This window comes from Prionailurus viverrinus, chromosome F2 (genome assembly GCF_022837055.1).
Source record: "Prionailurus viverrinus isolate Anna chromosome F2, UM_Priviv_1.0, whole genome shotgun sequence".
NCBI classification, from domain to species: domain Eukaryota; kingdom Metazoa; phylum Chordata; class Mammalia; order Carnivora; family Felidae; genus Prionailurus; species Prionailurus viverrinus.
This window is the reverse complement of record NC_062578.1, coordinates 61,998,076-62,021,590: the sequence shown is the minus strand read 5'-3', so window position 1 is coordinate 62,021,590 and position 23,515 is coordinate 61,998,076. Positions and strand designations below refer to the sequence as shown.

The 23,515-nt window shown below is 37.0% G+C and overlaps 1 protein-coding gene across 1 annotated transcript; it reads right to left on the bottom strand.

Annotated features, from left to right (window-relative positions):
- Positions 1-778: 778 nt before the first annotated feature.
- Positions 779-21,717, bottom strand: MED30 (mediator complex subunit 30). The gene is made up of 4 exons (XM_047842793.1): positions 21,387-21,717; positions 13,697-13,855; positions 11,669-11,773; positions 779-1,285 (listed from the first exon to the last, which is right to left on the bottom strand). Exons 1-4 carry the CDS (start codon positions 21,561-21,563, stop codon positions 1,190-1,192), a joined length of 537 nt encoding a protein of 178 aa, XP_047698749.1. The 5' UTR covers positions 21,564-21,717; the 3' UTR covers positions 779-1,189.
- Positions 21,718-23,515: the final 1,798 nt, after the last annotated feature.

The following is a 23,515-nucleotide window of genomic DNA, read 5'->3' as shown; positions in this document are numbered from 1 at the left end:
GAGGAAGCTTGTGTAACCTTCTAGAGAAACTGTATCCATATACAAGAGAAGTTGAGTAGCAGTATTACTGAGTCAGAAGCAAGTAAGATAGATAGGGGCTTCTGGATTAGTCTGAGAATCTGAATCTCTTATTTGAGAGTACACTATAATCTGAGAGATGTGCTCCTGTAGGCAGACCTATGAAGGACTTAGTGTGGACTGACCACCAATCTATAGAAGCACTTGTCACATAGAGCTATCTCATTTAAAACTCCTAAAAATTTACTGTTTCCAAAAGGCCCTCAAGGTTACTTTAGGCTATATCTGAAGAATGAGGTAGGGTGTTGCCTCTTGGGCTAAAGCAGGTAGCAAATAAGCACATAGTTGTGATTTCAATTTGTGCCAGACTCAAATTATTTGGTTCTCTCTGGTTAGACATAGATCATTCCAAGTAAGACCCAACACTTAAAGCACACATTAAAAGTAATTTTCATCAATTTACAGCAATATACAAGTTAATTATTTCCTCATTTTAACCTGTTTGGGAGGGGCATCTGAGTGGCTCAGTCAGTTGAGCATCTGACTTAGGCTCGCTAAGGTCATGATCTCACGGTTTGTGGGTTCAAGACCCACGTCAGGCTCTGTGCTGACAGCTCAGAGCCTGGAACCTGCTTCAGATTCTGTGTCTCCCTCTCTCTCTGCTCCTCCCCCATTCGTGTTCTCTCTCTCTCTCTCTCTCTCTCTCTCTCTCAAAAATAAACATTAAAACATTTTTAAAAAATTGAGACTCGAAAAAAAATTAAGCTGAAATGGTGACTTACAAGTTTAATTAGTTTGTACTACAGATAAGACAGTACTTGATATTTCCATATGCAAAAATGTTTAAACCTTTACTCCTAAAAGGGTAATAAAATGAGCAAAACCACCACTGATCAAGTTGAAAATTTATTTACAAAACTTATTTTGCTTAAAAAACTCCTAAAGATTAACCAAAACATAAACCCTATCAAAGTTTATTACAATAATTATTCACAGAATCAATAGCTTAAAAAAAAACTGCCAAGAATACTTTAATGTAAAACCGCAGTGTAAAAATAGGAACTTTAATTCTAGTGAGTAGAATAAAAGCAGATAAATAATCTTCAAAGGGAAAAAATACTTGAGGGAAAAAAACAGCATAACGTGTAAAGCAGGAAATTTAAATATCAGTTTAGTTCCGCATTGCCAACATGGCATTTATATCCCAGATGAGATTTCGTAATTGATCCATAATTTGCTTCAGCTGTTGATTCTTCTGTTTGAGTTTCTGTAGAAACAAAAGAATTTATCAAAAATGTTTCATGAATTATAGACCATGAAGTGAGAAGATTAACATGTCAAAAGTTAGAACTCTAATGATCCAGACAGAAATAAGCTTAAATACTTCCTTCATGCAGAAAAGGTCTCTATCTTTTCTGGCCACATATATTCTCTGAAAGGCATAATGAATTCTAATTCAGCCCACAGAGGCCTCTGGTTCCACCCCTGTGCCTCCCTTTCTGCCTCCATTCCCAATCAAAGAAACTAAGCTAAACGTTTAATTGTTATAAAACCTAAGATACAGGTTTTCTAAGATGCAGTGTAGCCTAATGTCAAAAGTATAACCTCTAGAGCCAGAATCTTTTGGGTTCATGCTCCTCTCCTTCACTAACTACATATATGACGTTGGCCCAATTACTTAAACTCTCTGTGCCTCAGTTTCCACATCAGAAGAACAGGGATAAATTTGAACCTACCTCCTAAGAGTTATTATGAGGATTAAAAGATTTGATTCACATAAATGTTAAAATTAGGTTGGCATATAAGTAAGCACTCAACAAATGTTCCTCGTAGGCACTGAACATAAAAAACCGTGAATACAGGAAATAAAGTTTAATGCAAATACAATGCCTGATGCAACTGGTCTTTGAAAAATGTGGCAGAAGCCACTCCTTGCCCACAGCAGGAAGTGCAATCTGCTTCTGCTTCTGAAAACTGAAGACCAATTGGCACAGTCTCTGATGTAATCTTGTTCACAGCTAAGATCTGCAGGATGCCCTCCCTGAACGCACATGGCTCTGAATCTCCATATCTGGGTTTCTACCAGACCACGGTTTATAAACTTGTCTGTAAGCACTTCCTTCAAATCCCATGTGGCAAATGTCTGCTGAGGTAAAACAAAATAGAGAACTCCTGGTCAAAGTACTTACTAGTTATTATAATAATAATCATTACTATTCAGTGACCTTTTAGAACCTTACATTAGGAAATAATATCTTTAATTAGATAATTTTAAAGCTACTATATTAAAATACCTCCAGATAAAGCAGTACATTCATTATAAAGAGGTCTAAAAATCTTAATTTTGATTTCATTAAAAATCAAACTAGGATTAAGTTATCCTATTTTATCTAGAGTCAGAGAGCAGGAAGAAGCTAAAAGGGAGGAACAGGAAACTTTTACTGGAAAACAGAAAACAATGCACATAGATTTGAATGTTTAATATTAAATTTAATTCACATTTGAGGAGAGAACACAACACAGATAAAAACAGGATATACAGTACACAGGGCATGTGTACAGTATGCAGTCTCATGAAGCTCACGTTAACACTGTTTTTGGGAAAAAGATACTGTTAGTATTTTAGCTACTCAGTCTCCTTCGATTTCAGATTGGCCCATCTTCTAGTTCTGTTGTCACAAGTATGTGGCAGTTATTGAAGCAACTGTGCATAGAATCTAATCAAATGGACCCAGATAATTGGGTGGAATGATGGGTGACCAGATGGCGGGTACCAGGCCCGTAAAGTATTTTCCATCCTAGAGATCAAGAAACAGGTACTTCTGCCGGCCATCAAGGGGAGCAGCAAGCAGAGGGACACAGGAGTAAAGGTGCTCTACTGTATACTGGGAGGTGGGGGAAACCTCAGGCCCAGTTCTAACTTTGCCCCTAACTTGATATTTCATCTCGGAAAAATTCCTCCTCAGTTTTCTTATGAGATGGCCTCATATAATGGACGAGGCCCCTGCCAGTTCTATCTGTACACCCATATCTGGGAGCACAGTCAGTTACATAGACACCTGTGATGAAAGCCAGTGAGTTTAGTTGAGTGAACTAACTGCTGGCTTCAAAATGGTTCAGAGTCTGCTGCCATCCCCACTGAGCCATTGCTCACTCCCCCAGCCATGAGACGCTGCCATTCCCACAACTCCCCTCTCTAATTTTTCAGGGACAGTGCAAAAGAGCTACTGAGTAAGAATACAAGGAACAGAAAGAAGGCAAGTTGACATTAAAAAAAAAACAAACTCATTTGAATTAGTACCTTCTGACATATCTTGAATATGATTACTTTTAAAAGTTTCAGAACTTTTCTTTGGAATGGAATTCTGAGCCTGTAACACATTCTGTTCTGTATTTACTGAGGATATGTTATGTACAAAGCTCCAGGTCAGGCATTGTAAAGGGAGAAAAATGAATAAGGAATAGTTTCTGCCTTGAAGAAATTCTGCATCAAGGAGGAAGAAAATAATGTCCAAGTGACTAGGCTGGTAGCCTGGGAAGGCAGATGCTGTGTGACCCCAGAAGATAGAGACCCTACTTCTGACTGGTGGGGTCAGTCTGGACAAGGGGTCCAGAAAACTGGTAGTGAGCAGAGTATTAGGAGGAGGAACTTGGGCTTGGTAGTAGGGGCCCATTAAAGTTCTGGAAGAAAAAATATGGTTAAAACTTGAATGAAAAAGGTTAACTAGACAGATGTGTGAGATGGATTCTCCTGAATAATTTTAATGGTGACAAATCTGTGCCCATGGAAAAGAAGAAAGAGGAATGATTTAAATTTTAAAAACAACTGAAAACCATTCAAAGGCCAAGCTTGGTGAAACAAGCTCAGTGATCAAATTTTCAGTATAAATTAAGGAGTAACTGGAAGTAATAAAATTATATTCTTGAGTCGTTAAAAATACACTTTAAAATCAATATCAAAACAGGTCCAATGGCTCCCACAGTGGGTGCATCACTGGCATAAATGCGTAACTTAGCAGTAAGACTACTTTCAAAGAATATTCCTTTGGAAATACAAATTTTTTTTTTCTTTTAAAGTTTATTCATTTAAAAAAAATTTTTTTTTTCAACGTTTATTTATTTTTGGGACAGAGAGAGACAGAGCATGAACGGGGGAGGGGCAGAGAGAGAAGGAGACACAGAATCGGGAACAGGCTCCAGGCTCTGAGCCATCAGCCCAGAGCCCGACACGGGGCTCGAACTCACGGACCGCGAGATGGTGACCTGGCTGAAGTCGGACGCTTAACCGACTGCGCCACCCAGGCGCCCCTAAAGTTTATTCATTTTTGAGAGAAAGAGACAGAGCATGAGCAGTGGAGGGGCAGAGAGAGAGAGGGAGACACAGAATCCGAAGTAGGCTCCAGGCTCTGAGCTGTCAGCACAGAGCCCGATGTGGGGCTTGAACTCACAAACCACAAGATCATGACCTGAGCCAAAGTCAGACACTTAACCGACTGAGCCACCCAGGTGCCCCTGGAAATACAAATTCTAATGTACTTGTCTAAAAAAATTTTGCCTCATTCTTCAAAAATGGACCCAGATAACTGGGTGAAATGATGGATGACTTAAGAAATAAAGAGAACTAAAAAAATGTAGGGTTTTCTCAAGGTAATATTCAACTCTAGGTGACTGTAATTAAAAAAATATATATGATATATTTTAAGGCACTTGGAAAATTTTTCTCAAAGATGCCACAAAGTTTTAAATTAAAAATAATTAGCAAAGAAAAATATCTAGAGCCAAAACACATCATGAAACTATCAACAGCAAAGCTGACAGTTATGCTTATGAGTGGTTAAACTGTAAATAAATTTTCATGACATGATACAGGATTTAATATATACAGTCTTGCCCGGATTGATTTTAACAGAGGTTGACAGCTGCTATTATCAAAATCCATCAGCTGTGCCTAACTTGTTACATTAACAGGTGAATGTGTAAGTAGAGCAGGCACTTAAAAATATGTTTATGTTAAGTCATACCATGTAATTTAATATTCACATAAAGGTTGTGACCACTGGTCAAAAAATGCTTTAATTTCTAAATGCATGGACTCAATGATATGTCAACCCTGTAAAAACTACCCACTCTTTCATTTTTCCATCAATAAAATAGTTTAAGCAAAATAGAACTCATTCTGATGTCCTTAAAACATATAGTCTCAAACAGGTGTTCAGTCTTTACTTGGGTTATTAGGGATTATGGAGTCTAGAATGCACAAAGAGAAAATAAAAAGTATTTAAATAAGCCAAACATCTGACTATTGAAACTAGACCATCCTGTCATCTCATGATTTATATCAAACACTAATTATAAAATTTTGTGTCGCCAAATTTCATGGCCTATGGTAGGTACTGATGGTATATACATTGTTAGAAGCCAGGCAGACCATATATTAAATAGTAAACATACCAGTAATGTGGTGTACTGTACAATTTTAAGTACACAAAGATATAGTAGTATTTTGAAAATGACTGAGTTCACTGAGGGGTATATAAAGCTTATTTTACATAGCTTATTTACAGTAAAAGGAAAATATACATTGTAATTAATTTTTGAATAATTTTAATTGAATGCCAAGAATATTTTATTACTGATTAGGTCCATAAAGCAACTTAATCATTTAATATAAGCAAATACCAATGTATTAAAAAATATGATCTGGTATATATTTGTTTTTATTTAAGTTCCAGTTATTTTTGTAAATCTCTGTCACAACAAATGGGTACATGAAAGGGTGCTGCTTTGCTTCCACTAGAGTCTTCTGTCCTCAGAGAAGACCCCTAACCACTTGCATGAAATATGCATGGTGCCAGGCAACACACCTGACTGATTCGTGGCAGAAACTCCACACTTAGAATGATGGCTGGCACAGAGCAGGGACCAAAATATAGGAGTATTTTAATATTCAATAAAAAACCCCAAAAAGCCAAAGAAAAATCTTTCTAAATCCTAGAGGAGAAAAAATAAACAAACAAAAATTCCCTAGCAATCATTTTGAAGCTTGTTCTGTTTCTGTTTTCCAGTTAAATCTGGTATGTTGGTATTTCAAAACAAAAAGAGATACGGCCATTATTAAAAATTATTCATTTTAGTAGTCTAAGACAAATTACTTTGATGTGTGTTACTAGCTAAGATTGCTGTGAACCTTAAGCTCTACTACTATCACCTAATAATAGAAATTTTACATAACAGCAAAGAGAATAGATAAAAATAACAGACAAAAGGCATGTAAAATTTTAAGTTTATGAATATAGTTTATAAGTAGTTGAAAAAACAAATCAAAGAATTTAAACTATTTTTTAGTAGCATCTATATGATCACAAAATTAGATCAGGGCAACATTTTACCATCTGTAGGTAGCTATTAAAAAAAATTCTTTGGGGCACCCAGATGGCTTAGTCACTTAAGCATCCCACTTCAGTTCAGGCTGTGATCTTGCAGTTTGTGAGTTTGAATCCCACATCAGGCTCTCTGCTGTCAGTGTAGAGCCCACTTCAGATCCTCTGCCCCCCACCCCTCACCTCACCCCTCCCCTGCTCGCTGTATTCTCTCTCTCAAAAATAAACATTTGAAAAAAAATTCTTAAAAAAAAATGATATTCTTCACAGAAACACTCAGGTGTGTGTGCCATCAAGGCAGAAAAATATATCCATTGATCACGAGCTTAGTGTTACAAAGATTTTCAATTACGGGAGCCTGGGTGGCTCAGTCAGTTAAACGTCTGACTCTTGATTTTGGCTCAGGTCATGATCTTACAGTTTGTGAGTTCGAGCCCCATGCCAGGCTTTGTGCTGATAGCGCAGAGCCTGCTTGGGATTCTCTCTCTCCTTTTTGCTCCGCCCCTCCCCTGCTCGCTCTCTCTCTCAAAAATAAATATACATTAAAAATTTTTTCAATTATACATTTTAATCTTGTATTCTAGAAGCGAAGTATAAAGTTGAATGAAATTGGAAGAAAAGAATAAATAAAATAACGTTAGTAGCACTGATTATATGTAACTTTATTAATAGTCAAAATATGTGTTACATTCAATTCACACATAATGTTTTATTTCAGGAATGAATTAAAACTTTTTTAGGTTAAAAAAATCCACTTTGCTTAGTTTTGGCTATTTTCTCTTCTGCCTTATTTTTTGGATTTCAGTTTGAGTTAACCAAATCTTAGTCGTCCCTCCTCCTTTTTTGTTTACACCTCTGTTTACTGCCTTATTCTCCATTCCTGTTTCAAAATATAATAACAGTTTCTAGGAAGTAAGAGAGAGTATGAGACCATCAAATGAGTATTTCTCCTGCCACTCAAGATACTTTCCCCCTAAATTCTCCTTTAAAAAATAGCTCCTATAGAAATCTAGGGCTAAGCTTTAAATCTGTTCAATTAAAACATCTAAACAGATTCTTTCTTCTTTGTAATAAACTTCAATATGTTAACTAAAACAAGTTTTACCCCAAAGTTAGAAGCACTTAAAACAGCAAAATCAGCATTCAAATAATTTAATCAAAGAAAGAGTTCTTAAATGCTTTAAGTATAGATGGGAACACAAAACTTGAAATATGGGCTTTTATTCCATAAATAGATAAACGTTCAGAAATACTGTGTATCTATTTTGTGTATTGAAATAAACCTGCTGCAGATAAACACTGTGGACTAAATACCTGTGCTTATCTCTTTTTCTCAAAGCCCTAATAAAATGGCAGGAGATAAATGAAAAAAGTTATAAACCCATGTGGAGAAAAATGATCGGAAAGGAAGCAGCAGCAGATACAAGGTGGTAAAGTTTAAGAGGACAAGTAGAAGGGGAGTGGTAAATGACTTAGGAGGAAACTATAGTCCAGGTGGATGCAGGGACGATGCCACTGAGAGCAGGGAGACTGCTGTGCCATGGAAACTGCACCAGGTGAGGCCTGGGGATGAAAACTGGAGGAACAGCTCAAAGAGCTCCAGGGACTACCAAGAGCCGCACATGCTCACTCCCACTCCTTACAAACAGGTGACTGAGTACCCTCTCCCTGTGCCCTGTCCCACCTCTAAGGATCAGGAGGTTTGTTTTTTATGAAACTGAACCACAACAGCTGTGGATTTAGTCCTACTAGCACTGCAGAATGCAAGAGGACAAGAGCATATCTATGTAGGACACTGGAAGATTCTTCTCTGAAGAAACTGAACAGACTTAAAAAAAAAAAAAAAAAGCCTCAGAAAATGATTTTTGGGGATCCCCCAAGGAGAACACCTATCTTGACATGAAGTCCACTCACAAAGCCTATTATTAGCTTTCTAGAGCCTCATTCTTAAAATATAAATGGCTCATGAGTAAACATCAGATGTTCACCAGATCTTTTAGAGCCTCAATTTAGAAAGACAACAAAATGAAATAGATAGCAGTTGCAAACTCTTGACACATGACCTGGTTTTGTACAGCCTGTGAGCTAAGGATGGTTTTTATATCACAACAAAGATCATGAATGTCTCACAAAGCCTAAAATATTTATTATCTGGTCCTTTAAAGTTTGCCAAACCCTATTTGAGAAGATTATGGAAGAATACCTTCAAATTTCTGAGGGAAATTAATTTACAACACAGAATTTTTATAGCCAGCCGAACTATCAAGTGGACAGCTACGGGAAGACTAAAACTTAAGTCCCTGCATTCGTTCTGAAGAAGCCACTGATATTTGAACCTAACCAACAAGGCAGTAAACCAAGAGAAAGGAAGACAGGAGACTGAGAGTACAGTGAAGCCAACAGAAGGGGTGAAGGAAGCCCCAGGACAATGCTAAACAGCAGGCCTAGACAGCATTCAATCCACACCTTGCAAGATGATGGGAGGATTTGGGTAGGGGTGGGGGGAAAGAACCAATAAATTTCCTGATAATTTTGACTCTGTGGAAAGTTGGAAAACAGTACTGAGATGCTGCTACAGATGCATAAAGAACTAACCAAAAATTTAAAAAAATTACTTATTAACCTGGAGGCTAATTATTAACTCCAGATGGACAAAAAAATCGTTCAAGAAAAGGACACTAGTTTAATATGTGGCTAAGGAATAAACAATATTTATGTGCCTTAATACACAGAATATTTTCTGAGCCTCAATTATAACTGTATCGGAAACACTGGGGTAAGGAAAGTATGTAGGTGGGTCCATGAGAGGGAGAGACTGGAAGAAAGCTAAATCCTCAACTGGGGAAAGAAATTTTTTTATATATCTTATCCTTTGTATCAATCATATCCTTCTCTTAAAATTCACAACATTCTAAATCAATAGCTAATAAGATTTTTTGGATTACATACTGTCAAAGTATTACTGTATTCCGATTATATAAAAGACCTTTTTTAAAAAATCAAGTGTTACTTCTAAGCCATCAAATTAGAAAAAAAAAGAAGAGGAACTCAGAGAAATGAAAAGTGAAATGAAACCTATATTAAGAAAGATTATATTTTAATTTACACAGCCTTCTTTTTTTCTCTAAAATACATAAAATCTTCTGTGGTAGAGAACAAACTCTATGTCACACGTAGTAGTCTGAAATCAAAGTTACCACTATAATGCTATTTTGTTTATGTGCATAATCCATTGTATTTTATTAAAAAAGGCTTATTCCAGGAAAAAGTAACAGAGCACATCTATTGTGAATTAATGCATAGATTATCAACAGAAACATATAACACTTCTTTTTTTTATTTAAAAAAAAATTTTTTTTAATGTTTATTTATTTTTGAGACAATGCAAGACACAGAGTGCAAGCAGGGGAGGGGCAGACAGAGGGAGATACAGAATCTGAAGCAGGCTCCAGGCTCTGAGCTGTCAGCCCAGATCCCGACATGGGGCTCGAACTCATGAACCGTGAGATCATGACCTGAGCCAAAGTCGGATGCTTAACTGACTGAGCCACTCAGGTGCCCCAAAACATATTTCTTAATAAATGAATGCTTCGTATCTCTACCAAACACCATTTGTTCTTCAAAATATAAATTAAAAGTTCCTAATCACCTCCTCACCCCCTACAGATTTCTTGCTGTACGTTCTTTATGCTCATTCATTACTATCAAATTTTCTTGAAATCTTCTTAATCTGTATTTCTCCTTTTATGAAAAAAATGAAATAAAACTTTATAAAATCCAGCTTTTTCCTTTCTCCTGGTTTTGATATACATTTTTCTCTTAATTTTCCAATATTTTGTTTTTCAGGTCTTATTTTCAACTCTGAAATTAATTTTGACATATGGCATAATGTAAAAGCTAGCTAACTTCCCCTAAAGCTTCTATTTTTAAAGAAAAATTTTCCAAACAATCCCTCTTCTGTCATAATAAATTCTCATATGTAATAGGAAGACTATTTTTTCTGGCTATTTTATTAATCTGTCTCCTACCAGTATTTCACAATTTTTTTTTTATAATATTCTCCATACTGTGTTTTAATTTTTGAAGCAAAGAGATCTGTTTCATTACTCTTTGAGAATTTTCCTTGATGTTTTAGTTTGTTTGCAAGAAAAAATTCCAATTTGGATTTTATTTGGATTTGTTTTTTCATTGGTATTGCACTAAAATCTTATTATTTTGTGTACTTTTTTTTTAAATTTTTTTAACGTTTTATTTATTTTTGAGACAGAGAGAGACAGAGCATGAATGGGGGAGGGGCAGAGAGAGGGAGACACAGAATCGGAAGCAGGCTCCAGGCTCTGAGCCATCAGCCCAGAACCCGATGCGGGGCTCGAACTCACAGACCGCGAGATGGTGACCTGAGCTGTAGTCAGACACTTAACTGACTGAGCCACCCAGGCGCCCCTATTTTGTGTTCTTTTAAGAGAATTCACACTCAATACTGGCATTTTTAGAATATTTATTGTCCACACAAGAACTTTATGTGTTCTTTTAATTATTCAAAACTTCATTATGTATTTTGTATTATAATTTATTTATTCTGAGAGACAGAGAGAGTGCGCGCACAAGTGGAGGAAGGGAGGAGAGAGAGAACCCCAAGCAGACTCTGTTCTGTCAGCACACAGCCTGATGCACGGTTCCATCTCCCAAGCCAAGAGATCATGACCTGAGCTGAGATCAAGAGTCCACTTACCCGACAGCCACCCAGGCACCCGTTTTTTATGTATCTTAACAAGTTTAGTCACATAAATCATTGAGGTAATTCCTAACTAAATATTTGTTGTTGCAAATGTGAATAGGATCTTACAGTCCAATTACTTTATAGCAAGTGAGAAATCAAATAACTATGTCCTGAGTTAGGAGATTATAGGGAACATGTTGCAAAAATTTTCTATTTGTGAATTTTTATCATTTGCTGCTCCAAATATGCCATAAGCTAGAAAGCAAGAATTCTGCCTAGAAAAGAAAAGAGTAAATGAGTTGTGACTGAATGCCCATGAAGTTTTTCTAAGAGCTTTATAGCATGAATTCTGCAATCTCTCTTTTGACTATTCAGGTGGCTTTTCTGCTTACCTTTTTAGTTCTTGGTTATACTCTTAACTAGGTTACATTTGCCACAGAAACGACTTCATGTAATTCTAGAATGCAAATTATGTCTTTGAGTTACATAGACACCCTTGTAATTTTTATCCATGACTGCAAAATATAAAATACATAGACTGATAACTCACCTTATTCACTTCAGCAATTTCTCGCCTCTCTTCACTAGCAAAACGAGGTGGACCAGTGCGGTCCTCATTCTTTGAGCCATCTTCTTCCACATATGGAATCAGTTGCTGAGAATGAGAGACAAGAGTTAAAAGTTAAAAACATGATGTGAAGTTTGCAGTTACATGGGTATACAAAATGTCTCTGATTAAGGTTAGTTTGTATGCTTTTCTTTTAATGGTATATAAATAAATTTCAATTCAGGTGATAGCCTAAAATAACAGCATTAGAAGTTTATCATTTCAGTGACTTCTACACATTAGCTTTTCAGGTTTCTTTTGCAAAACAGCCCTTATAACATTACATTAACTGTTGCTTACAATTAAATAATACCCTATCCATTCAATCAGCAAATACTGAGTTCCCAGACACTGGGTGAGATACTACAAAAATAATGACAAGTAAGGTGTGATCCCTGCCCCTAACAAATGTATAGTCCTAACAAATGTATAGTCCATTGAGATATAACAGACTTTCTTTCATCTATACTAGAAAGAAAGGAACTTCATGGATGTGCATTATATAAATGTCATTTACTTTGCTATCTAGAACTTCAGCGTCTATGCAGATTTCTAGATGTCTTAACTGGTTGGGAGAAAGATATTTTGTAGGAGAAAAAATTATACAGCAATGAAACATCAGAATTAATAATGAAACATGTATGGCTTATGATAAGGTCTATTTGATGAAGGCCCTCATAAATGTGACAGAGACTTCAGGAATCATTTAGTCTTTTCCATCTTACATTAACAATGTAGGAACAGCCAGAGGTGAACACATGGTACAACCAGGAGTCATCTGGCCAAACTTCAAATTCTTGGGACAGATATAAACTTATCCACATCCACAACCACTCTGTCTTCCTTTCCTCTCCCAATGCAGAATTGTCCTCCCTCCTGAAGATGATTAATTTCTATTCCTGTGCTCTCATTTCTTCACCCTCCCCCCAGTCTCTCTTCCTACTGCTTTCTTGCTTTATAATCTAAACATGTCTGGTCTCTCTCATTTAAAGGCTTTTTTCCTTTCCTTTCCCCCAAACCCTTGATGCCAACCATCCTTCCATCTACTGTTTTTCTCTCTTTTTGTCTAAGCGTTTTGAAGATGAATGTCTACTTGTTGGCTCCAGTTCCTTATTTCCCGTTTAATCTTCAACCCATTGCGATCTGATTTCTAATTGCTAACATCTCACCAAAGCTCTGCTCATATAGACCAATGATTTCCCACTAGCAAAATCTACTGGACAGTTTTCATTCTCTGTTTCCCTTTGCTGTAGCATCTGACAATGTCGACCACATTTCTGATCTTTCTTCTGTATTTCTGACCACTTCTTTTCAGGCTGTTTTGGAGTTTACGCTTTTCTCTGTTCATCCTTTACATGCTGATCACTCAAAAAGGAAGCACTCAACACAAAAAATTGTTTTCTATATGTAGTGAGAACATCCAGACCTTCCCAGCTACTTGTGTTGGCAGAGACAGAACTTGTCAACAGGAAAGGGCCACCTATAAAAATATCATATACCTAGTGAACTGAATATATCTATGACCCAAGATGAAGTTTAAGAAATATATTTTACAACTAAAGTGATTCCACTCAGCTAATCTAAATTAATAACGATGAAAACATAATCTTTCATCTGTAAAGGGCTTACATGAAAACTATTTTAAAAGGATTTTACAACACTAAAATTCCTGCTAAAAAAATCATGTACTGATTTAATACAGACACCAGCAGTATTAATAAAAAATTTCCATAGACCACTCTCTTCTCTAACAACAAAAGTTCACTATAAGCCTAGATGTTAAAATCTGTAAGGTATTAACATGAAAAGATAGTACTAATTCTATGCATACGTATCCTATTTTTATCTTCTCTAGTCAGAAGTAAAACCAATATAATTCAAACTCTGGAAATACCGTGCAAATAGAGAGACAGGAAAACATTACAAATGTCCTGCATCTTATATCATCCTCCCTCTACCACTAACACTTGCCTCCACTGGAATGGGATCCATCCCTCCACAATTTTCATTGCATTTGTCATAGACCAATCTCAGCTTCCTGAAGAGAATAGAAAGTTGGCGAAGGTGATCCTGTAGCTTTGCCAGCCGGTCTTGATATGTTCCAGTATGGTATGTGACACCATTTGGCAGCTTATCGAACAAAACAAAAACAAGAAAAATATGAAGTAACGACCATCGAGATTTTCTAGAAGTAAAGCTGGCAGAACAGAAATATTTTCTTAAGCACTGCATAAAAGCAAACTGTTCCTCACAATCAAGTGTAAAATTTTAAGATTTGAAGAGTAATATTTGCTCATTTGTTAGCTCCTTGGCATACTGCTTCAGTGCTGTAAAACAGCTCTGGAAAAAACTGCATGATAAGCGTCTCTGTCCAGTTGAAAAACTTTCCCCTCTAATATTTGAAGTATGTTAAAACTTTAAAAATAATGCCATGATTTTAATATTGCTTACTATTTAAAAAAGGCAGCAAGCTGCTGAACTTACCTTGGAAGTTAAAAACAAAATGCAATTTAAACTGGGAAGTTAAAAACGAAAAAGCAAAAGAAAAGTACAAAATACAAAGTGAAGATCATGACTTTTCAGCAGAAGAAAGGAACAGTATACTGCTGCTATTGCAAAATGATCTCAAAATAACTAAAAGATCATTAAGATGCTCAAGGCATGCACTAAAGCATAAAGCTGTCACCAAAAGTTTTACTTTAAAAAGAAATCAACAGCAGGAGAGACAGATGCAAATCAATCTATACTTGAGGATCATTAATAAATTATTGCAAGTAACTGCTATGATCACAGCTCTGTCTTGGATGCTTATATATTTTTAATTCAGGACTTTTATCAAAAGAAGCCAAAAAAGTATGTATTGAAATGGTAAATTCACAGACATATGGAAATTGACTATTATTTAGAACTTATAAATAAATGCACCTTTTGTGCATTGCTGAACCTCATGAACAAGCTCTTCCTTTCTTTGTACATCAAAATATTCTGTACAGTATTTTATTTCCACAATTTGATGTGTGAAATCATCCTAACATTTGAATTAACAATACTTGTACCATGTTTTCTAGTATATGAGGTGCTTTGATTGTAAGCATTCACTCATACACTTATCTTGGGGATTGAAATGACTTAAAACCAAGACGCTAACTACTACCCGATAGATAAGATTAGCTAGTCTTTCTAAACCTCAGTTTACTCTTTTTTTCTACACAGATGAGGTAGCAATACAAAAAAAAAAAAATGCATAGGACAGTACTTGGAGAAAAAAAGAAGACAGGATACTATCATTGCAAGTAGATAAAACCATAAACATGAAAAAAGGACCGGAAAGGCCTATAAGTAGTTGATAAAAACATGTAATAGGAAGTCAGCTTGAATAATTACTTCTTTTCTATCATTTCCCAATTTCCTGCAATATTATGATTTATAAGTTAAGGAGATGGACCTTCTGAAATTATCTGAAATGAGTTATTAGGATTTTCAGCAATTTTTTTTTAATGTTTATTTTGAGAGTGTGTGAGTGAGCGCAAGGTAGAGGCAGAGAAAGAGGGAGAGAGAATCCCATGGGGGGCTCAATCCCATGGCCCTGGTATCATTTTCTGAGTCAAAATCAAGAGTTGGACGCTCAACTGACTGAGCTACCCAGACGTCCCAATTTTCAAAATTTCTCAAGCATTTCAACACTCTGAGGACGATACCTCCAAGAAACGTGATAAAATATCAAAGGCTGAATCAGTCGAAACTTTTAAAGAAAAAAGGCATTACAAGTTCACCCCCAAAAAGGGCTTGAACTAAATACAATGTAGAGTTTGTCGGGAACCTTCAGTTAACAAACTTTCGTAATACTAACAAACCAGAGAACAGTCTCAGAGGCTCCCTGCTTTCCTGTTTGGGTGACAATAGGCGGTATAATGATTACATCTTGCATACAAAGCACTGGACCTTTACCTGTACCTTTATGTAGTAGGTTTAGTACTTGGCCCATATTTTCTACTTTGTGAAGACTGTAAGTTATTCACATTTATATCCCTGTGTTTAGTATAGTGCATACCCACAAAAGGTTTTAAAGTACAGTCTGAATTATTTTACTTCAATGAATTATTTTATCCATATATCTGTACTTAAAATTCACTAAGAAGTGTGTGTTATGTAAAAGAAGTAAATCCTTTCAGAAAGAAAAACAAAATCCTTTTGAAATGCAAAGTGTCCCCCTCTTCAAGTATACCCACTTAACCAAGTCTGGGTATTAGTTTTCATAGACAGCATTAGATTCTCAAAGAAGGGAAGATTTAATTTCTCCAAAAAATCTTTCACACTTTTCATGTATCAGACAGTATTCTAAAAGCTAAGGTACAGTAGTGAACATAGGAGGCAAGGTTTCCTCTACCACAGAATATAAGTTGTAATAGTGCCTAAGATCTTTTGGTATATATCCGTAAGGTACACGTTTAGCTGAAAAGCTCATCAATAACCATCGCACTCTTGAATACTGAGGAAGATCTGTAAATATATGATCACATCCCTGGACACTAAAAAGGCGTTCAATTAAATTCAACATTCATTCTTAAATATAAAACAGTAAAAATTTCCCAGCACTACAAAATACACGTATCTTGGTTAAAAACTCAGCAGCATGATTAATGTAGAAACATTAAAAGCATCCTCACTGAAGTCAGGAACAGAACAGGATGTTTATTAAGACCACTAATACAAATAATGAACACTATTCTGGAGGCCCTGGCCAAAGCAATTAGAAAAATAGAAAAAGTTGAAACATTAAAAAGGAAGTGGTCTAATCATCACTATATATGGATAAGATATAAATGATAAAGTGCTACTCTCAACAAAGGTAGTCAAGAAAGAGATGGGCACAAAACTAATAGAAAATAGCTTTGCTTTCATGTATGAAAACAAATGAAAATGAGAAAGGAAAAAGACCCCACTTACAATAGCAACAATAAAGATAAAATATCCAGGAACAGACTTTAAAATTTTCAAGATAAAGAAGAAAACTTAAATAGTTCACAGGACAAAATAAAAGGTATTTGTGCTCTTGGTTAGTAAGATTCAACATCACATTGACGTAAGGTCTCTCTAGGTTAAATCAACCTAATAAAATGCTAGCAGGTTTTTCTCAGAACTAATCAAGCTATTCTAAAGTACATGTGGAAAAATAAACAAGGATAGCCATGGCAATTTTGGAAATAAGATAAACAGATTATAGAGTCACAATAAATGTAAGAAAATTTGGGATTACTACATAAATGACAGGCAACCAAATGTAATAGAGCATCCAGAAATAGATTCTTTTGTATGAAGTAGCATCTGAGATCAATGGAAGAGGAAAATGAATTATTCAACCTTTTGGAAAACAAAGGGCTGGGGCCATACCTCACACTTTATAGAAGGATAAATTCCATATGCTTTAAAGTTTTAGATATAAAAATGGAAACAAAACCCAGAAATCTTCCTGAATTTGCAGTGGGAAAGTCCTTCCTAACTAGACATAGAACCCAAAAGCCCTAAGAGACTGATAAATTCAACTACCTTAAAAAAATACATATGCAAAACTTCCATAATCAGAGCCAAAGGGCAAACAACAGACTAGGGGAAAAATACTTGCAAGTTCTATCACATAGACCCAAGTTCTTCTAATATGTAAATAGCCAAATCTTATAAATTGAGGGAGAGGGTAAAAAAGACCAAAAAAAAAAAAAAAAACCAAACAAAAAAAACCCACAAACTAAAAAACAAAAAAACACAAAACAAAAAAACACACAGAAAGGGGGGGGGGGGCAAATAATATGAACAAGCAGCTAGCAGAAAAGGAAATATGATTCATAAATGTATGAAGAGATGCTCAAACTCATTCCTCATTAAAACTAGAAGAAATGTAGATTTTCATCTATCAGATGATCAAAGGTCCAAAAATATAACTCGCTATTAGAGCGCGGTTGTTGGTCTCGGTTAGCACATGGTAGCATAAGCTGGTACAATCCCCATGGAGGGCAATTCATCAAAATTTATCTAATTACAGAAGCACAGAGCCACTTCCAAGAATTCATCCTACAGGTATACTTGCACATTTATGCAGGAGGTTATTCACTGCAGCATAACAGTGAGAGATTAAAAGCAACCCAAATGCCTAGAGAATGAGATGAATAAATTACAGTCTTTCCATGAATTGTATTACTGTAAATACACCCTAAAAGGAAAAGGAGATATATTCTGTGCAGATATCAACAAATCCAAAATATACCAAATGAAAAAAGCAAGGTGCAAAGTGTTGTGTATAATATACTGTTATTTGTGCAAAAACAGGAAAAAATGAAAGAATAAACACACACATTGCTAAAATATGCAAAGAATATCTAGAGGGATACATAAGAATAATCATAAAAAGCATTAACATTTATTGCCTGTGGAAAGGGGTTAGAGAGCCAGCAGACAGGGATGGGAGGGATACTGTCCATTTTATGGTCCTTTTTTTAATTTGTGAATTCTGAATATATTACATATTAAATATTTTTTTCATATTTAAAGGATAACAAAACCAAAGCAATATTTTCTTACGCAGGGAAGCTTAACCTGGGACCTAGCAATCCTTGAAGAAAATTCCCCCTCAAATTTTATTCAGAATATATAGATGTGCATTTTTCTGAGAAGAGAACCCATACTTTCCCATCAAATTCTTAAGGGGCTAGTAGAGACCTAATAACCACCTCTCTAAAAACACTTAGAAATAGGGTGTGTGGGTGGTTCAGTTGGATAGGCGTCCAACTTTGGCTCAGGTCATGATCTCACAGTTTGTGGGTTTGAGCCCCATGTCGGGCTCTGTGCTGACAGCTCAGAGCCTGGAGCTTGCTTCAGACTGTGCCTCCCTCTCTCTGCCCCTCTCCTGCTCGCACTCTGTCTCTCTTTCTCAAAAATAAACACTAAAAAAATTTAAAAAATAATCTCAGGAGTTTGTATTTATGGTGCTTCATCCTTCTGGATTAGTAATATGGAAGGTAATTTAAAAATTTTTAAGACTAAAAACTGTATTAATAATTAGGTTACATGTAGTCCTGTTTGTTCCACTTCTTCCAGCTTTTTGGAAATGAAGGATCACATTCTTGCTTCTTCTTCTGCCAATTATGACAGGTCTCAAAGTCTTACATGAGTTAAACCCCAGAATTCACAATATAAGAGGCACCAAGAAATAACAACCATAGTCCCTTACAAATTGGTTTTGAATATATGTCTACATGTAATCTAGTTATTAATACTTTAAAAATTTTTTTTTTAAGTTTGTTTATTTTGAGAGAGAGAGAGAGGCAGGGGGGAGGGGCAGAGAGAGAGGGAAAGAGAGATCATCCAAAGCAGGCTCCACACTGTCAGTGTAGAGCCGATGTGGGGCTTGAATTCACTAACCGTGAGACCATGACCTTTTGAAAGAGTTTGGTTCTTTTAATGTAGGTCATGGGTGTGTATTATACCTCTTAATAATACAAAGTGTTTGACAGCAAGTTAGTATTATAAAGCAATTAGTAGGAAAAACTACCAGTTATGTGTGATGTTTGGTAAGTTCTTCTTTCTCTATTTAAGCCTCAGTTTCCTTAACTGTAACATAAGGATAAAAATACTTCTTTAGAACCTTACAACAGTTTGTGTGAGCAAGGAAAATGCTTGATAAATGTTAGCTAGAAGATCTACTAGTCCTAATTCAGTACTTTGCATATAGTAGGTTAAAAATATGTACGGGGCAGCTGGGTGGCTCAGTGGGTTGAGCGTCCGACTTCAGCTCAGGTCATGATCTCACGGTTCATGAGGCATCAGGCTCTGTGCTCATAGCTCAGAGCCTGGAGCCTACTTCGGATTCTGTGTCTCCCTCTCACTCTGCCTCTCTCCCACTCGTGTTCTTTCTCTCCTCTCAAAAATAAAGAAACATAATAAAAAAAATGTTTTAAATAAACATTTACTAAATTCTGAGAAATCATTTAACACTATAATCATTTTAGATATTAATCTATTAATTTTTAAATAATTACCAGATTTCATATCTTCTCTTGGATTCCCTTTGTATTGTTTTTCACACTGGCCTATTGACACGGTTAAAACATTTTCTATGCACTGGATTACTTGTACAGTACAGAACATTACTGAATTACAGTACATTATTGAAATCAGTTGTAAGAGTCTTAGACCTGGTTTCAAATTTACCCTATCACTGACTTGCTTTGCACAAGTCACTTCACCTCTCTACCAGAAGCCTCAAAAACAAGAATGACATCCACATGACATACCAGTAAGATAAGCAAGCGTCAAAATTAAGTAGTATGTGTTAGAACAACTGGATATCCAAATGCAAAAAAATGCATTTGGATCCTTATTTATCATGATATCCAGGAAAATAAAGTCAATGTGCATTATGGACCTCCATGTAAAACCTAAAACTACAAAACTTCCAGAAGAAAACACAGGGGAAAATCTTTTTCACCTTGGGTTAGGCAAAGATTGTTTTCGGTGTGACGTCAAAAGTAAAATCTGTAAAAGAACAAATTGATAAATTCGATTCCATCAAAATTTAAAATGTCTCTTCAAAAGGCAATGTGAGGAGAACGAAAAGCCACAGACTGGGAGAAGGCATCTGCAAAGCAAAAAGACATACAATAACAAGTGTTGTCAAGGATGAAGAGTAACTGGAACCCTCAAACACTGATGGGATTGTAGGAAAGTTTGAAAAGTTTCTCAAAATGTTAATAGATATTTGCCCTATTATCCAACAGTCCCACTCTAGGCATCTAACCGCTTAAGAGAAATGAAACACGTGTTCACACAAACATTTGTTAGGTGAACATTCATAGTATTCTTCACAGCCAAAATGACTGTCACCAGATGAACAGATACACAAACTGTCATATATTCATACAATGGGACACTACTCAGAAATCAAAAGGAATGTACTATTGATATATCCTGAGTCATGGAAGCCAGACCAAAAACAAAACAAAAAACGACATAGTGTATGATTCTATTTATATGAACCTCTAGAAAATACAAAGGAATATATGGTGCCACAAAGCAAATCCAAAGTTGCCTGCGGATGTAAGTAAGGCCAGAGTAAAGACTTAAACGAGGCATGAGGAAAACTTTTTGGAGTGGTGGATAATGGTTTCCTAAGTATATACACATGCCAAAACTTTAAATAAATGCATTTTATTGTATGTCAGTTATACCAAAATAAAAATGTTTAACAAAACTGGGTAGCAGAATCTGAATTCTTCAGCTCCTTAGGTCCTCTGTATTTTGTTTGAAAACGAGATGAAAGTTAAGCCAGTCTAGTGAGGTTAACAGAGTGAGAGACCCACCGTTACCCTTAAAGATACAAGAGTTTGCCTAATAACTAGAGAATCCGGTGGAATGTAGAAGATGAGGCTTCAATCTTCCAGAAGTCCTATCTGGAAAACATCACCTTAACATCGCAGAATCCTGGGGACAGGCACATCATTGGGGAATACTTCTGAATACAAATGGGGCGACCCTATACTTGAGGTTTGCCCAGGGCAGCCCCGTTTAACGCCCAGCGGCCTCACGTAACGACTAAGCCAGCGCCCCTTTCCTCCAAGAAGCATCCGCTCTCTCCACGCGCGGCCCGGAGCGCGCCCACCCTCCTTCCCACCTGCATGTTCCTTAGGAGCTGGAAGATCTCCATGGTGCGGTACACGATGTCCTGCACGGTCTCCTGCCCGATCCGGCAAAGCGATGCCGTGTTGACTTCCCGGGCGGCCTGCTGAGCCTGAGGCCCGCCGAAGGGCCCCGGCGCCATCCCAGACGCCGCCAACGGAGGGGTGGACATGGCGAGGCTGCGGCCTCAGGCCGACAGGGCCTGAGAGCAGGCGTCAGGGGTTCCCGTCTGCCTCGGGCTGAGTTGTTGCCGGCCTCTGCGGAAAGAGGCGCTGGTAAGACTACGGCGGCCCGATTTCAAAACAGCGGCTGGGACTTCCGCCCACCGTGACGTAACGCGTCATCTCAACGTCACGGGAACCGCCCTCTTGGTGGCCTCCTGGGAATTTACCTCGGCCTAAAGCCGGCCGGGATTGGACCGGAAGCCCGGGTGGGGCGGGACGGAGGAGTTGAGCAGCCAATCATCGGCTGTACTCCAGCCAGAGGGCGGTGCTCGTGCTGTGAGGTGGCTGAGCTTTCCCGGAGTTCTTTCCTGGAGTCTGAGCCTGTCATTAGAATTCCTGAAAAGAACTCTTATTTTGTATTAGTTTGCTTGCTGAGATTTCTCGTAACAAGTCTGTGACGTTTGCAGACTCAGAGGGGCTAGTATATTTTGTTGAGTCGCATACCCCTTAACTGGTAGCCTGCGATTTGAATTTAGAAAATGAAATTCCTGATCTTGTATGCTTCACTGTGACCGGATACGGACTCCGCATTTGCTATTGGCCCCTGCTCAGATGTTGGTTTATTCGAATAGCTTTCCCGATCACTCTAGAAAATTAACACTACACACACTCCCACACACTTACCTACTTACTTTTCTGACTTTGGCGCTGATTACAGTCCACGCTCTATATAATTTAAAGTTTACTTTTTGATTTCCCCTCACCTTAGACATACGCTAGAATGCCAACTGTTAAACACAGAGACTATGCCTATTTTATTCATTTACTGTATTCTCAGCACTTAGCGATTTGCATATAGAAAGCACTCAATAACTACATGTTGAGCGACATTATAAATGTAGGAAAATTAAAATAAAGCCATTCTCCCATCTAACTCTTACTGCTCATTTGCAAAGGGGAGGGGGTGAGTCAAGAATGTGAAAAATGGTGATTGGCACAGAAGTTGTGCATTTTAAAAAGTATCTGAACGTTGTATTGTAAGTAATTAATAAAGGAAATAGTTACTAAAAATTACACAGGAATCATTGTAGAGATTTTAAAGATAGTGATTTACAGGTCCTTAGCGAGCAATTATGATTTCACAAATCTTTACCTCCTATATGCTGGGTACTAGGAATGGAGATAGGAGTAGTGAACAGGTGAGGCAAAGCCCTGTCCTCCTGAGACAAACAGAACACTAATTATTATGATGAGTATTTTGAAGCAAAAGTTAAAGATTCTGATACCAAGGTGCTAGCAATTTAGGATCTCAGGAACAATCTGAAGGGAATAAGTTGGGCCCTGATGGTGAATGGAAGAGGATGCTGAACATTGGAGCCTTTTCTATGAGAGGGTCATGGGACAAGGAAGGCCAGTGGCAAGTGAAGAGGCCTCCAAATGCTTTCTAGGGTCTGAAATTTAGCATGAGGATAAGGGTCAGGAAATAAGGCTGAGGACAGAGACAAGGCATGTCAAGCAGTTTGGGCTTTATTCTGAGTGAAACAGCGAGCCATTGAAGAGTTTCAGGAGAGAGGAATAATTATCAGAAATATTCAGTTTGGAAGGCTTATTCTGGCTGCTAAATGGAGAATGATGGGTATGTACTGTCTCCTTTTTCCCTCTCAAAGAAAGATGGTGATGATCTGTATTAGAGAGCTTGTACAGTGTGTAACTTTGAGTAAATATTTATAAGTGGAATCTAGAGAACTTGATGTCGATTGGATTGGAGCATGAAGGAGAGGAAGGAACTAAAGATGACACATGTTTCTGCCTTGAACAGATGGGTGATGTTTATGCCATTTACCAATAGGGTACACTGAAGAAAAAAACACGTTTCAGTGAAGTTATGACTTGTATTAGTTTCCTGTTGCTGCCCTAACAAAACCACCTACCATGGACTTAATGAGTTAAAACATCAAAG

Coding starts and splice junctions, on each gene's coding strand:
- MED30 (XM_047842793.1), bottom strand. CDS start 21,563: ATGTCCACCCCTCCGTTGGCGGCGTCTGGGATGGCGCCGGGGCCCTTC. Junction 13,856..21,386: donor AGCTCCTAAGGAACATGCAG/GTGGGAAGGAGG, acceptor TTGTTCGATAAG/CTGCCAAATGGTGTCACATA. Junction 1,286..11,668: donor AAATTGCTGAAGTGAATAAG/GTGAGTTATCAG, acceptor TTGTTTCTACAG/AAACTCAAACAGAAGAATCA.